The 15,660-nt window shown below is 39.7% G+C and overlaps 1 protein-coding gene across 1 annotated transcript; it reads right to left on the bottom strand.

Moving 5' to 3' along the window:
* Positions 1-177: 177 nt before the first annotated feature.
* On the bottom strand, positions 178-14,851 carry LOC101541285 (butyrophilin-like protein 2). Its single transcript, XM_004617737.2, has 7 exons — positions 14,773-14,851; positions 11,424-11,771; positions 9,708-9,989; positions 7,515-7,535; positions 3,309-3,656; positions 1,293-1,574; positions 178-308 (listed from the first exon to the last, which is right to left on the bottom strand). Exons 1-7 carry the CDS (start codon positions 14,849-14,851, stop codon positions 178-180), a joined length of 1,491 nt encoding a protein of 496 aa, XP_004617794.2.
* Between the last annotated feature and the right edge of the window lie 809 nt (positions 14,852-15,660).

Here is a 15,660-nt window from a genome sequence, read left to right as displayed (position 1 = left end):
TCAGAAGAAGAGTGAAGGGACAGTTTAATCTGGCCTCGGGAGGAGTTCGCAACGCTTGTTTCTACGTAAGCCCAATCCCTGAACCCATTCTCATGACACAAGATGATTCCTTCATGACTCTGGTCTTCAGGCACACAGGTGTGATCCCATTCTGACCCCAAACACCATTTCCCAGTATCACTTTCCAAAACGATTTCTGGCCCCAGGGTTTGAACCAGCTGTCAAATTTCTGTAGGATGTTTCCTTAAAAGAATACACAGGATTGTTTTTCTCATAGTGATCTGTGTGTAGATCCTGTTTCATATTCACTGTAGTAAAAGAAAATTCACTCATATTAATGAATTAAGGTTTAAAGTGTTAATTTAATATTATTACTATTTAATAAGTGTTAATTTAATATTATTAATATTTAGTCAAACAAATGTTACAGTGACTTAGAAACAAAAGTTTCTGGGATTCACTAGCAGTCTCTGTATCAATAGTGATAAATCCTTTACTATCTGTCAGAACAGAAACTACCAATAGGCAAATGAACACATTTTTAATGATTTCAGTGAAAAATTCACACCAAGTATCAGCTTTAGTCCTGAAAACCAGGATAGCTATGGAATAAGCATTTTTTATTTTCTGAATTAAATATATCACTTAGGAATATATATTAGAGAACCAAATTCTCTTCTCTTACAGTCCAGAGAGATAGGACAGAGATAGCATGCATATATATAATTTCTTCTAATATCACATTAAACTGATACTGCATTACATGAGAAAGTCATGGACTCTCATATTTTGTTAATTATTGAATATTACTGAATATCTTGAAAATGTGACTACTGAAAAAATGAGGTGGAATCATCATGCAATAATATTTCCAGTACAAAGTGGTCCATATTATATTTACTTAGCTTACCTTTTTGATACTTCCAGATTCCTGAACCGATAATTAATCCAATAATTAGTGTTAGCAATATGTACCACATCATAGACATTCTTGACTCTGAAATAAAACCAAAAATTTCCTTACATCATGAAATACAGAAAATTTCAAGATCATCTTTTTCACCTTAGTAGCACTTGGACTGGAGATAAGGGTGAGTTAAGCCTCCCCATGAGGAAATTTTTCCTCCCTACTCTGCAGAAGCAGAGACACTATAATATCATGCAAGCTCATTGCTAGCTCTTCTCAAAAGCACACACAAATTCAGACATGTAAAATTCCACCCTTCTCTTCCAATTATATAATAATGATAACTGGAATAATATCTGCGGGAAAATGATAAAATGACACCAACCAGAGAAAGAAAAGTTTGTCGCTTTCTCCTCGCTGAGAAGTGGGTTGTTGATGGAGCAGGTGACATTCACGACAGAGCTGTTTGTGACCAACAGGTGTGTCTCCACTTGGAATAGCCCATGGCTTCCTTCAGTCAGGACCTCTGACAATGACTGGATTGTCTTCCCTTCCACATCCTTCCACTGCACAAGGGGCCGTGGGAACCACCCGTCTGAAGTACACTTCAGCTGGACTTCTCCATCCTTTGCTTCCTTCATGGTGATCACTGGAGACGAACCCATGCCTGGGAAATATAATCAAGAAACAAAACATGAATTCCCTGAGTTCTTATGGCCAGTGACTTCAAAAAGAGGAAAGAGGAAGTTTCAGGAGCTTGGAGGAGAGAGCAAAGTTTATTGAGGTATTCAATCCCACTTAAATACAAAACTAAGTAGTTTCATAGAGATAGCACAGCAGGTAGGCAGTTTGCCTTGTACACAGGCCTCCCAGGTTCTATCCCCAACAAACCCCCAAGCAGTAAAAGTAGTAATCCCTAAGCACAGAGTTAGGAGTAAGTTATGAGCATAGCTAGGTATAGCCGAAAAATAAAACAAAAGAGAGGAAGAGAGAGAAAGAGAGAGAGAAGACTGGATGAACATTTTCCTGTTTTGTATGTCGATATTATATTAATTATTATATTCATAGTCAATAAAATAACAGGGTATGAATAATATGGTCAATATAAAAGGAATGAATAGAAAAATAATCTCAGAGATTGTTGTTTTTGCTTTTTGTTTGGGGGCTAATCCCAGCAGTGCTCAAAGCCAGGAGTAACAGGTCTCTGAGCACAGAGACCACTCTTGGTAGGGCTTTGGGAACCACCTAGGGTGTCTGGGATTGAACCCAGGTCAGCCACATAGAAAGTAAGTGCCCTAACTAGTGTAATATTTCTCGGTCCATGAGATTAGATCTTATTAATGTACATTCTAAATTTTTTGGATTTTTTTTGCTTTTGGGTCACACCTGGCAATGCACAGGGGTTACTCCTGGCTCTGCACTCAGGAATTACTCCTGGTGGTGCTGTATAATATGGGATGCTGGGAATCGAACCTGGGTTGACAGTGTGACAGGTAAATGCCCTACCCGCTGTGCTATTGCTCCAGCCCCTAATGTATACTCTAATTGCAGAAAACATTGGAACAAATTTAACTTCACAACACGTGCGCATTTTCCACTGTGGCTGTTTTCGAATTTATTATCTCATGTACAATATATTTTTTAAGTTGATTCTTCAACATTGGTTTAAGATCTCAGTGGCAGTTGCTACTCTTGGAAAATTAGCTTTCACAAATACAGACAGTGGGAAATTTCTGAGGCAGGGAGAAATTTTTTTTTATTCTCCATACAGCTAATACTACCAATATGTGTGATTTTTTATCAGTTGTTGATACAATTAGTCCTTAAATCATGACACGTCCTAGTAACTATATATGTTTCCCAAAATTCTAGTAACTCTAGGAATGAAAAAGTCATTGTAAAGCTATGAAGTAAAAGCCTCAAATGTACTACATGCATATAGTCAGGGCTGGAGCGATAGGGCGTGTTTGCCTTGCACGCGGCCAACTCGAGTTCAATTCCTCCTTCCCTCTTGGAGAGCCTGGCAAACTTGGAGAGTATCTCACCTGAACAGCGGAGCCTGGCAAGCTACCCATGGCATATTCGATATACCAAAAACAGTGACAAGTCTCACAATGGAGACATTACTGGTGCTCATTCGAGCAAATCGGTGAGCAATGGAAGGACAGTGACAGTGACAGCATATAGTCACTGGGAAGGGTACATTTTCAAAACTGAATTAAATCTTATCTATTTGAGTGTGTGTTTGAAGAACTAATAAAAATCGCTGCATGTTGAATGGTTCAATATCAATTTGATGAGTGAATAGACAGTGAAAACTATTTCATGAGCCAGAGAAATTTTCCAGGAACCACGTGTTATTAAATAAACAACAAGAGAACATTTTATCTGGAGACTTTACCTACTATTTTCAAGTCCAAACTGGCCTCCTGGTAGACGCCATCTTTTTCAAAAAGACACCGGTACTGTCCATCATCTGAAGTTCTGGCATTGTGTATCTGCAGAGTTACTGTTCCCTCGTTGATGGAATCACTCACCAGTGTAGTTCTCCCTCTGTATTCTTCCATCTGCTCTCCGGCCATATGATCCCCATTCATATACACGTAAACAGCAGGATAGTAATGGCCTTTGACCCACCTCACCTCCATGTCCTGTGCATTAGCCTTAGGGGACAAGGAGCAGGTCAAGTTTACATCTTCCCCAAATCTGACAAGGATGGGCTGAGAAGGTCCAATCACTTTCAAGGAAGCTAGTAAATACAACCGACAAAAGAGAAGACTTAAAATGGAGCAAACAGGGTCATCAGCAAGAACACCTCCAGAGGGGATTAGGACCCAAGGGGCTATCAGGGATATCTATAAGACTCAAGGTTATGCTTCGGAGAGGTGGATTTTATTAAATCTACACTTGACCTTTCCCAAAATTTCACTCAATTAGGAGCCCAGTAACAAAACTTTTGTCAATCAAGTTTGCTGTGTTAATAAAATTAACACTTAAAAAAGAGAAGGGCTGTGACATAGTACAGTAGATAAGGCACTTGTCTTAAATGCAGCTGACTGGGCTTCAATCTCCAGCACCCCATAGGGTCCCTGAGCACTGCCAGGAATGGTCCCTGAATGCAGAGCCAGAACTAAACCCTGGTCACCACTGGGTGCAGCCCCAAACAAAAACAAAATTTTCACTGTCAAAAAAAAAAGTTTTTGTATTCAAATACAAAGTGTGTAGATAATTCTGCCATGACTGGTTGCATGTAGACTGTGAGACAAGTGATGAAGACATTGAAATCATTGCATACTCTTGATAAGGGGAATGGATAAAAATGTGTTTCTGGTGGACTTTTAGTTATGAAATGTGAAGAAATTTTCCTGAAATTCATTCCCACAATCACTTATAAATCAGACTCAGCCATTATACTTCAGCATCTCACATATATATATATATATATGTGTGTGTGTGTGTGTGTGTGTGTGTGTGTGTGTGTGTGTGATAGGTGTGTGTTCACCTGGTTCACATTATGGAAAATCTTCACGGAATGCCCATAAGTCATGCCATGGTCAGAACATAGCCAGAGTCTACCTACACGCTCTCCAAATGACCCAGATAACATCTTCTTCTATAACCCAATGGATAGAGAAGAGGCTTTCTTTATCAGCCATATCAATAAGGCTCTGCATACACATACAAACCCACACACACAGACACACAGACACACAAATACACACATACACACACTGGATAAAATATAACCAAGCATAATCTATACAATGACAGGAAACCTAACTGAAGGCTCATGCATATGGCTGCATTCATTCCTTTTAACTAAAAATGGCGCTGTGCAACTGCTGAAGGCAGATAGACAATGGATCTGGCAATGTGTACTAGGAAAAACACTGTCCAAAAACTAAAGCAAAGACCTGAAAGCCTTTGAGGAGCCAGGGAAATAGCTCAGATGCAGATTTCAGACCCAGAGCATGACTGACTGGCAGAAAAAGCTCCACTATTGGAATACAAACATAACAAGACTATCAAAGATAAGCATAGCTCTAAACTCTGTCCATTGACAACCACCCACCATCCAAACAACAGACTTTGGGAGATAGTTTGGGGAAACTGTAGTATACAAACGATGCTGTCATTTGCCCCCATCTCTGCTTGAGATGTGCACTTTCTTACACTAAGGTACATTTGCCAATATCTGCCTGAGATAAGTACTTTTTTGTATGAGATGGATTGTCCATCCATCTTGGGAAATCACGACAGCTATACTTGGGATGTGAACTTTGCTTTATTCCCATCTGAAGTGGTCAATCTCTTGGATCTCTCTCTCTCTCTCTCTTTCTCTCTCTCTCTCTCTCTCTCTCTCTCTCTCTCTCTCTCTCTCTGTGTGTGTGTTTGTCTGTCTCTGTCTCACTCTCTCTCTGTCTTTCTCTCCTTATTTCCCAAATAAGTTGATCTTATTTTACTATCTGTCACCTCCTGAAATAATTTTCTGTGAGGAAAGACCTGGAAAAGTCTGGGTAAGATTCAGGACTGACTTTTCTTTCCTAAAAAAAGAGCACTTCCTGCTATCATTAGCTACTTAGGTGGGGGATGGGGTGGGAGGGGGGTGTATTGGGGTTCTTGGTGGTGGAACATGTGCACTGGTGAAGGGATGGGGGTTTAATCAGTGTATGACTGTCACTTACACCTGAAAGCTTTGTAATTTTTTTTCATAGTGATTCAATACAATAAAAACTTAAAAACAATTTCTTTAATGAAAAAAAGAGCACTTCCTCCTCCAGCCTGAGTTCCAAGGCTTCCTGAGAAATGATGTCTGAGGTGGCAGGAATCTCTCCTATGCCAGGCAGAAATGTGACTTATGGGACTGGTGAATCATAAGGTCAGTTCATAGCCAGCTTTCAACTTTCCTCAGTTTCAAACTTACCCAGGCACTTCCCTGGGTGACAGAGCTGGGTAGAGAGAGAAGTAGTAGATTCTCCAGGCTGCTATCTCTCTGCTACTCACTTCACAGAAGCTGCCCACAACAGAACACAACCTGGTGGATAGAGCCAGAAAGCTCCTGAACAAGTCTGTTAATGCTGTTAGAGCTAGAGAAGCTCCTGTGCACTCAGGTGGCAATATTGTCATGCTATTAACATACAAAGACAATAAGACCTGAGTACTTAAGAAAGTGACTTGTGATATTTAGAATAACTGGAAGATGGAATGTAATGGTTTAAGGAGTGTGTGTGTGTGTGTGTGTGTGTGTGTGTGTGTGTGTGTGTGTAGGTGGTGGGGGGGGATGCCCAGGTCAGGGACGTCAGTGAGATTCCTGGTCTACTAAACTGACAGCACACCCTCCAAGCTTCTGAGAGCACAGTGCTCCAGCCCTGACCTGACAGGGACCCAAGGGAAGTGTTATCTTTTGTCTTGCTTGATGATAGCCCCAGAAGATCAGCACAACTTGGAAATTGCATGATAGAATAATGTGTGTTGAGTCTCTAGTGGGCCTGTCACATTGGTTCAGATACATCAGAGGTTTGACCGCAGTAAATTCTTCTTGAGGGAAAGAGGCATCAAACTGTCCAAAACAGACTCTGGTATCTGATGTATAGCAAACTCTGCAAAGGTTCTATCCAGTCAGGAGCAGATGTAGCCCCAGATTGTGAGGCTAACAATTGTGAAACTCTCCTCAGACTGTAGAGAACATGTGATGTTCCTGAAGACCCTCCCTTTATACGCATGGTTCAAAGTATCTCACTATACTCCTGGAGAGAATGGGGTGTGTTTGTCACTTATTTTTCTCAGACACTCCTACATGAATGAAAAATATTCTTTTGCCCAACCTAACATGCACATGTGTGTGCACACACACACACTCACACATACACACATAGACACACACACAAAGACACACATTTCTTTAACATGTAACTTGAGGGACAGTAAGTTAGTGGCAGCTGGAGAAAAAGATACAGGTTCCTGGGTCATTGAACAGGCTGTTTGTCATGAGCAAAAGGTCGAAGAAAGAAGGAAGCAGGTAAGGAAATAAAGGAGGAAGTGAACAAGGATAAACTATCAGATGATGATTTTAGGCCCTTAGCTGCAGTAAATAAGTAATCTTTCATATCTGAAAAAGTAAGAGGCTCATCCCAATTGTAAAGTTTTTAGGCCTTGTGAGGTTAAAAAAAAAAAAAAAGACCTAGAATGGTGAGTGGTGATGTCCATTTCTCATGAAAATATTATTCTCACCTGAGAAATATCTTTAAAGAACCCCAGAACCTAGCAGCTGTTCTGTGCCATTTCACACACTCCAAAGGCATCTTCCTGTGAAATAGGACAGAGATGATGTCTCTGATACCTTATAGGCACCCACTGAAGCTCACTGGGATCCCAAGAACACGGGAGTGACAAGTTACACAATGCCAAGGAGCACGGAGGAGATTTTGGAGGTCTATTTGCTTTGTTCCTGTCTAGTAGTAACTGAATTCAAGAAATGCATAGCTCAGCTTCTGTTGTGAATCACAAACTGCAAAGGTAACTCCAGTTGGCGTTGTCCATGGAGCACTTCCTCCATCTGGGAGGCAGAGACTCATCTACAATGGTTTGTGGCATTATATTCACTTACCGAGCTCTGTCTGGAGTTTTTCTGGAAATTAAAAAAATAATAAATAAATAAATAAATAAACATTTTACAGAGTTTAGCCTAAGGAAAAAAAGAAAAACACATTTTAGAAAAATAAAAACAAGTTTTATATTTGCACTGCAATGTTCAATTCATAAAAAAGAAAAAATGAAGAAAAATATGGATTCATTCCAAGGACCACATAGCAATCCCGTTAGACCTCCTTTTCTCTGGAAAACTAAAAGCTCAGTGATTTTGATTACAGTTACCATTCAGATATTACAAAGTTATCAAAATCATACATTCTCTTGGGGGTAGAGAGATGGAATAGGGGTTAAGGTACTTGCATTGCATGTGGCTGATCCCTTTTCTATTCTTGGCCCCACATACAGTACCTGAGAATTTCGAAGATTGATCCCTGAGCTCAAACCTAGGATAGAACCCTAAGCACCATCAGCTGTGGCCAAACCACTCCAGTCCCCTAAAGTAATAGTACGTTCTATTTTCATAAATTTTCCAAAAGTATAAAATATGTGGATGCATATATACATTCCAATCAAAGTAAGTATATATTGTAACTGGCATATAAATACACATGCACAAACATATGAAAATTTGCTCACTTGGGGGCAGGAGAAATAGTAAAAATGGTAGGCATTTACATTGTACACAGCCAACCAGGGTTCAATCCCAATCACTCCATATTGTTCCCCAGTCTCGGCAGGAGTGATCCCAGAATGCATAGCCAGGACTAAGTCCTGAGTACTGCTAAATGTGGCCCCAAAATACAAAAAAGAAAAAATGAAAATAAACTACGAATTCATTTTACTTTAACAAAAGACATTGAATTTTAATTTGCTCCTATATTTACTTACTATAAAGAACAATAAAACACATCCATGTGCCTAAATATTGAGAGCATTAAATGTGAGTGCAGTTATAAATTATATGAAGTAGAAAGTCTTTATGTAATTGGAAATATAAATTATAGATATATAGATCTCTTGAGATCTATATATCTATAGAGTCACATATATCAGAGAGTCTCTTGCCCACATGCCTGGCTGTCTTCCCCGGGGCCCCTCGGAGGGGATGGGCTCCAGCTTTCCTCCCCACCCCAAGCAGAGCTTCCGGCGGCCGAAGACCACTGGAACCTAGCTGCAGCCATGCTGGAGGCTCCTCTCTACACGTTCGGACAGGCTTCATGCATGAAGGTACCGTCAGAGGAACCCAGGTGTGTATAATCCCATCAACGATCAACATCCAGAGACTTAAAAGCAAGCTCTCAGAAGCGCACCGCTGCAAGCAGGCAAGCAGCCACGCGATATCTTTAGCCTGCTTCTCCCTCTGGGAGAAACTGGCAGTCTTCTGAGAGTTTCCTGCCCACATGGGACAGACTTGCAAGCTTCCCATGGTGTATTTATATGCAAAATCCAGTAACAAGCTGGATCTCATTCCCTTGACCCTGAAGAGCCCCCAGTGCAACATCTTTGGGAGGGCCAAGTCCAGATGGACTTCTAAGATCTCAGGGAAAGGATGAAATGAGATGTTACTGGGCCCGCCCAAGAAATCGAGAAATCGGTGTTTAACGGGCTATCGTGATTGTGATCATGATAGATAAGTAAATACATGGAAAGATCAGTGGATAATGGATGGATAGATGAATAAACACATAAAATCTTTATCACTGAATAAAGCATCATGAAGATGATGCTTTTCAACTGAATCAGTGCTACAATTAAGGGTAATGTAACACACATAACACTCCATTTTGTATTAGGTTATTTGGGTTATTGATTTTAGTTTATTTATAAATTAAAATATTATGATGTAAATTTTCACCTCTGATTATACTCATATGTAATATGTCCCTAAGAAAATTTGGAATAATACATCTTAGAAAAACATCTTGGTTGAAACATTATAATTTAATTTTCTTCCCAGTATGATGGATACTTGTGGGTAAAGAAAAGCAATGCAGAATGGAAAGGCAAAGCATTAAAGCAACTGAAGTACCAATAATATATTCAAAATATAGCCAAAACATAGTAGCATGTATGATTATAGCTTTGATATAACGTAGAACATATCACTAAATAATAGTTTGGTTTAAAAAATTTTTAATGGTGCTGTGGAACAGTCGTTGTCATTTTTATATGAATCTGAGCCTCTTTGTGTGAGAGGAACAGCACTGACCTGGAATGGAGATGGTCGCATCCTTCTGCTCATGGAGGACAGGGTTGTAGATGAAGCAGGACACGGTCTCTGCAGTGGCATTCCTGACCACCTGAGTGGCTTCCACATAAAACAGGCCATCTTTCTCCTGGATGCTCCACTCAGAGGAATTCAGCAACTTCTCTCCAGTGATAGCTTCCCATTGAATCCTGGGTTCTGGGAACCAGCCTTTTGCAGCGCACAGAAGCTGGACTTCACTTTCCATAGATCCCGCCATGTGAATTCGAGGGGCAGAGCCCAGATCTGAGAATGGAAAGCACAGCTCTGAGACCCAGAGCTCACAGAGACACTAGTCACAGACTTAGATTCCAGTGACACAGCTTACAGGGAGACAGCAGGACTTCAGGGGTGGTCTGAGTATTAAAGCCGTGCAAAGTATTTTTCTCCTTAAGTTTCGGGATCATACACACATTATTAACTCTGTTAAGTGGATCTTTAAATTTTGACATCAGATCGATGTTTTTCTTTAGATGAAGAGAGAATAAGAGATGGGGCACAGTAACATTTTATGTGTCCATTGCTGCAAAAGAATAGGTGTTGTATTGTAATGTATTCATGAACTCCTCTGCCTTTTTCATCATAATTCATATATTTTAAAATTCCATGAGCCATTCAGTGAGAAAACCATTTAGGAGAAGTCCACAACTCTCAACACAAAGCTAAATGGTTTGTGATTTTCTATTTTTTTTCTTTTTGGGTCACACCTGGCCATGTACAAAGGTTACTCCTGACTTTGCACTAAGGAATTACAGTTGGCAGTGCTCGGGGGACCATATGAGATGCGGGGATCGGACCCAGGTCGGCCACATGCAAGGCAAATGCCCTACTCACTGTGCTATCACTCCAACCCAAAGCCTTTACTTTTAAGATATATTTTTTTTTCATAAAACCGATTCTTTCTGCAGCCATTCTTTCTCCCCATCTCTCTTCTACTTGGATAATACAAAAATATTCAGAGTCTTGCCAGGCACCGTGGATTTATCCTCAGATTATCTGTGAACCCCCAGTTTGTTGAACAATGCTTATATTCATAAAAACCCATGACTCCTTACCACTCCAATCCCATCACTAGTTTTCTAACTGCAGATGTTATATATAGAAACAGAGTGTTAACATCTCAGTCACTGCATGGTTGATATTGGATAGAGAATAGCAGGGCCTATTAATACACAGAAACCAGGCAGTTCTACTGATATGCAGATACCAGGCACTCAGCTAAGTTCACTGACAGAGCAATTGATTTGTCCTTTTATACCTGCTTTACTTTCATGGCAAAGGGAATTAACCATGTAAGCTAAATTTGACAAAAGTGTTTAGAACTGAGTTTTCTTTGAGGAACCACTTGCCTTCACATGAATCAGTATAGAGAACTGGACATTAGGAACGGCCTTCATAGTTAAAGAGGAATTATTCAACAGAAAAACACTATTCACATGTATACTTCTTCCTTCAATAATCCGTTTTTCCAGGGCAGGAGCGATAAAACAATGGGTAGGCTGTTTGCCTTGCAAACAGGCAACCTGGGTTCAATCCCCGGCATCCCACATGGTCCCTTGAGCACCACCAGGAGTGATTCATGAGTGCATCACCAGAAGTAACCCCTGAGCATTACCAGGTGTGACCCAAAAAGGAAAATAATAAAAAAAACAATAATCCGTCCTTACCCCAAATACTCACTTGCTACTTTGAGTTGCAAGCTTGTTTCTACATAGTAGTCCCCCTCTTGGAAACGACACCAATATTGTCCATCATCAGATGGCTGGGTATTGTATATCTTCAGCGACACACGTCCCTCAGCAATGTTATCCTCTATCCACTCTACCCGGCCTCTGTACTCCTCCAGCTGCTTCTCTGTCACCTCAGATCCATCCAGAAGTGTAAACACAGGTGTGCTGGAATCCAAGCGGTACCATGTCACCTTTGTGGGCATTGCAGTCTTCTTGGGGAGAAGCTGGCAGGTTAGTAAAGCATCTTCCCCAACCCTGGCCAGGATAGGATGGGAAGGTCCAATCACTCTAAAGTCAGCTACAAAACAGTGGAAAGAAGAAACAGAAAAAGCCATAAAATTAATGTGCTTGCTTTGGAATGTCCAAATATCAATAATGGGCTTTTGGTGTAAGTTTTATTTTCAGTAGAAAAACTCAGTATTGTGATTTTCACATTATTTCCCTGAAATATTACAGGGTATATTTTTTAACATCTGCCCATTACTCTTGCTTATTACCTGGCAATAACAAGATATAACATATTACAGGGTAATATCCATATGTGTAATATAGTGTAATATTGTTATTATTTCAGTATTAAATACTGAAAATAAATGAAAACATAAAAACCAGATTTCACCGTTGCATCTGTAACTTGCTTACATGGTTTAGGGGAAAAAATCATTAATTGCTTTTGAGAATGTGAGATTTTAAATATCAATTTATTTATCTTATTCAAACCGCTATGACAGGGTCATTTTTATTCTCATAAGTTCATTAGCAAATTTTGGGGGGAGGATTTTTTTGGAAGGTGGTCATCCCAGACAGTGTAGGGGTGATTCCTGATTGGGACATTCTCTTGGCCATACTCAGTGGACCATGTAGTACAGGGGATCAAACCCTGGTATCTTGCATGTAAAGTATGCTATCAGTACATTGAGCTAAACATCCATCCAAAATTAAATTTTTCAATTGAGTATTTTTTTTTTTGCTTTTTGGGTAACTCCTGGCAATGCACAGGGGCTAATCCTGGCTCATGCACTCAGGAATTTCTCCTGGAGGTGCACAGGGGACCATATGGGATGCTGGGAATCGAACCTGGGTTGGCCACAAGACAAATGCCCACCCTGTGTGCTATCACTCAGCCCCTCAATTGGGTTCTTTATCAATTATCAATTTAATTCATATTTTATGGTTATTGATTTTGCTTTATATTGTTAGTGACTAATAAAGTTGGTAATGACATTTCCTTAAATTTGGATAATAAATTTATTGATTTACATTATTTTATAAGTCCTCTGTCCTAAGTAATAAACTTTTGTTATTTATTTATTTAAATGTAATTCTTATCTTCTTCTATATACATCAACAAAATCCCAGTCACAGAGGTTAGTACAAGTGATTTAAAAGTTATTTTGTGGGGATTAAGGTCAAAATTTGTCTAGAGTCTGAATTTGCCAATAAAATTTTAAGTCATGTTTGAACTATTCATTTTCATCTGCAAATTATAGAGATAGTCAATAACCCTGTATGTCACTAGGCTTAATAATTTCATAGATCATATTTATGAGTGGTTCTTAACCTTCCATCCATGGACCAGGGTTGGCCGGCAAGAGTAGAAAGATTGAAAACCAACAGTTCGCCACAGTAGTTAAAACTGCTTGTTGTGGATTGATGTGCAGACAGATACCTATCTTCAGGTGTAAAAAGGTTGACAATTACTGATGTATATGACATCACTCTTATTCCAACACAACCCAGGCCATCTGCACTTTTACCGTGTAAATTAAGCCCTTCAAATAAGAATTTGACCTTGTTTGCTTTCTAATGAATATTAAATCAAAGCTCTCCAAAGGGTCACTATAGAATTTTCTTTAGGATTCTAGTGTCACACATGGACATTAACTTTACATAAATTCTTTTCAAAATACTGTATTTTGACTTACTTTATTCATCTATTGAGAGTTCCAGTTCATTTCTCATAAGTCACCTTTAGCTTATTTCAAAAGTATTTTTTTAATGCTATTCAGTTTGAGCAAAGAAATTGTCACTTTTCTGCCCACAAAAATTCTCACAGGGAAGCAGAAGGACAGAAAATTTAACATGATTTGGGTTCATTCTAGGGATTCCCATGGCAATCTCATCTAATCCTAACCCTGTGCTATCTTATTAGGCAGAAATATATTGTTATTTCAAGTTGCTAGGATGCCTCCAGATCCTGCACAAGGCTGAGTCTCATTCAGTCCCTCCCACCCCCAGTGGCCTAGGGCCACCACCTTCCCCAACAGAGCCCCAGCAGTCAAAACCCTCCAGAACAAAACCACCAGCATGTTCAGGGTCAATCTCCAAAGGCTCAGTGTGAGCCTCATCCATAGAATGAATCTGCTGAAAAACTCAGATATGCAGGTTTTGTGACCAAAATCTCCAGGCTTCCACTGAGTCAGGAAGGGTGAGCTCCCCCCACCTCCCTGTTCTTCCAGGAGCCTGGCAGTCACACCCACAGGCTGCCTCTTGTGCCAGATATGCTCAATACTGGGCCATGATCCAGAGACTCGCAAATAAATCTTGGAAGAGAGGAATAAGCTGCAGAGATGCCTCCAGACCCCAAAGTCAGCATCCAGTTAAAAATTTGACTCCAGCTGTATTACTCTATTTAAAATTTTAGAACTTCTGGAGTGACATCTTATAATCTATACCACTGTTGTGCCAGGAGTAGCACACCACATTTGATAGTGTGCAAAGTAGAAGGCAACCGATCTCAATTTTTTAAAAATATATATACATATAAACATATAAACACAAGGCTCAGCCTGTAACAACATATTATTAATCTCTTATACAAGGGCTATTGGCTCCAGGGTGAGATACAACGATATTTACACACTTTCCTCCAAGGAAACACTGTTGGATCATTTTTAGTGAATTATCCATAATAAACAATACAAAATAAATTATTTAGGACCTGCTTTGGGGGCAGAATTGGGTGGGAAAATTCAAAATAAAGGTGGTGGGAATAATGGTGTTATTATTGGTGTTGGAATATTGAATGTAATAAATTATTGTGAACAACTTTATAGAAATAAAATAAAATATTTTTTTCAACTTATATTGCTATTCTTACTATAAAGATGTGGTAACCTAAGAAACAGGTCCTCAAGTAACTCTTCAAAGGTAATACAGAAGCCCCTCCTGGAACACAGACACCTTGACCCCTGGATTCCCCACTTTTTCAATTGCTTTAGCAATTTCAATTTAGAACTCTGCATCCAAACTCGATCTCTGGCACATCAGGCTCAGAAAAGGAAAGAGGGTCATCCTACCCGAAGGCTTCATGCTGAGCAGGACAAATAAGAAGGAGGCAACTGCACCAAACAGACTGTATCCTGGAGTGTCCGCCATTTCCCTTGAACACAAGAGAAAATATGATAACCAAAATGATGCCGTAATGCATCATGAACTCTATGTTCCCCATGATTATTTAGTCACACAAAGAATCAACTTCAACTTCTGAACACTCAAAGAGGTGGGCTGTGTTGTATTTAAACAACTTTTTTGCCTTAAAGGAAAATTTCTGACTGAAATGAAAAGCTGGACTAAAGGGGTAATGATATATTTAAGTCCATTCGAAGTTACAAAAAGTAGAGAATAGAAATATGGAAAATAAAATGATTACTCACCTTCCTGTCCTTCTCATCAAGTTATTTATCACCATTATTTACTGGATTTAAAGCAACAAGCAGGAAGACCCAGAATCCTAATGAATTTTGTAAGCTAAAACTTGTGCATTGGGAGAAACCAGGTATATTGTTTGCTTTGGAAATTGAGAGAAACTAATGATGGAAATGATGCTACAGAAGCATATCAGCAAGAAAATGACTCTAAGTGAGCTTTCAACATCATTTCAACACTTAGAACAAATGAAAAATTAATTAGGAATAAACATTTGGATAGGCAAGCATTGCGAATACTTTTCCCAGCTTCTGCCACATCAGCCAACACTGCTGCTCTTCTCTCTTTGAGGTCTTCCTTTATCGCTTCTCTGCACAGCTTTGCGAGCTCAGACTTGTGATTGCCTGAGGCTCGTGCCAAACCATGTTGACAAATGAGCTTGAGAGTTTCCGAAGACAGGCGTCTGTTTCTGGCTTTCTCACTCTCGGCATTCTTTGCATAGTCATGTGGTGCTGAACCAGTCGATCGTATTCCTCATT

Source organism: Sorex araneus, chromosome 2 (assembly GCF_027595985.1).
Source record: "Sorex araneus isolate mSorAra2 chromosome 2, mSorAra2.pri, whole genome shotgun sequence".
NCBI classification, from domain to species: domain Eukaryota; kingdom Metazoa; phylum Chordata; class Mammalia; order Eulipotyphla; family Soricidae; genus Sorex; species Sorex araneus.
The sequence above is the reverse complement of the archived record's forward strand: the minus strand, read 5'-3'. Positions and strand labels throughout refer to the sequence as shown.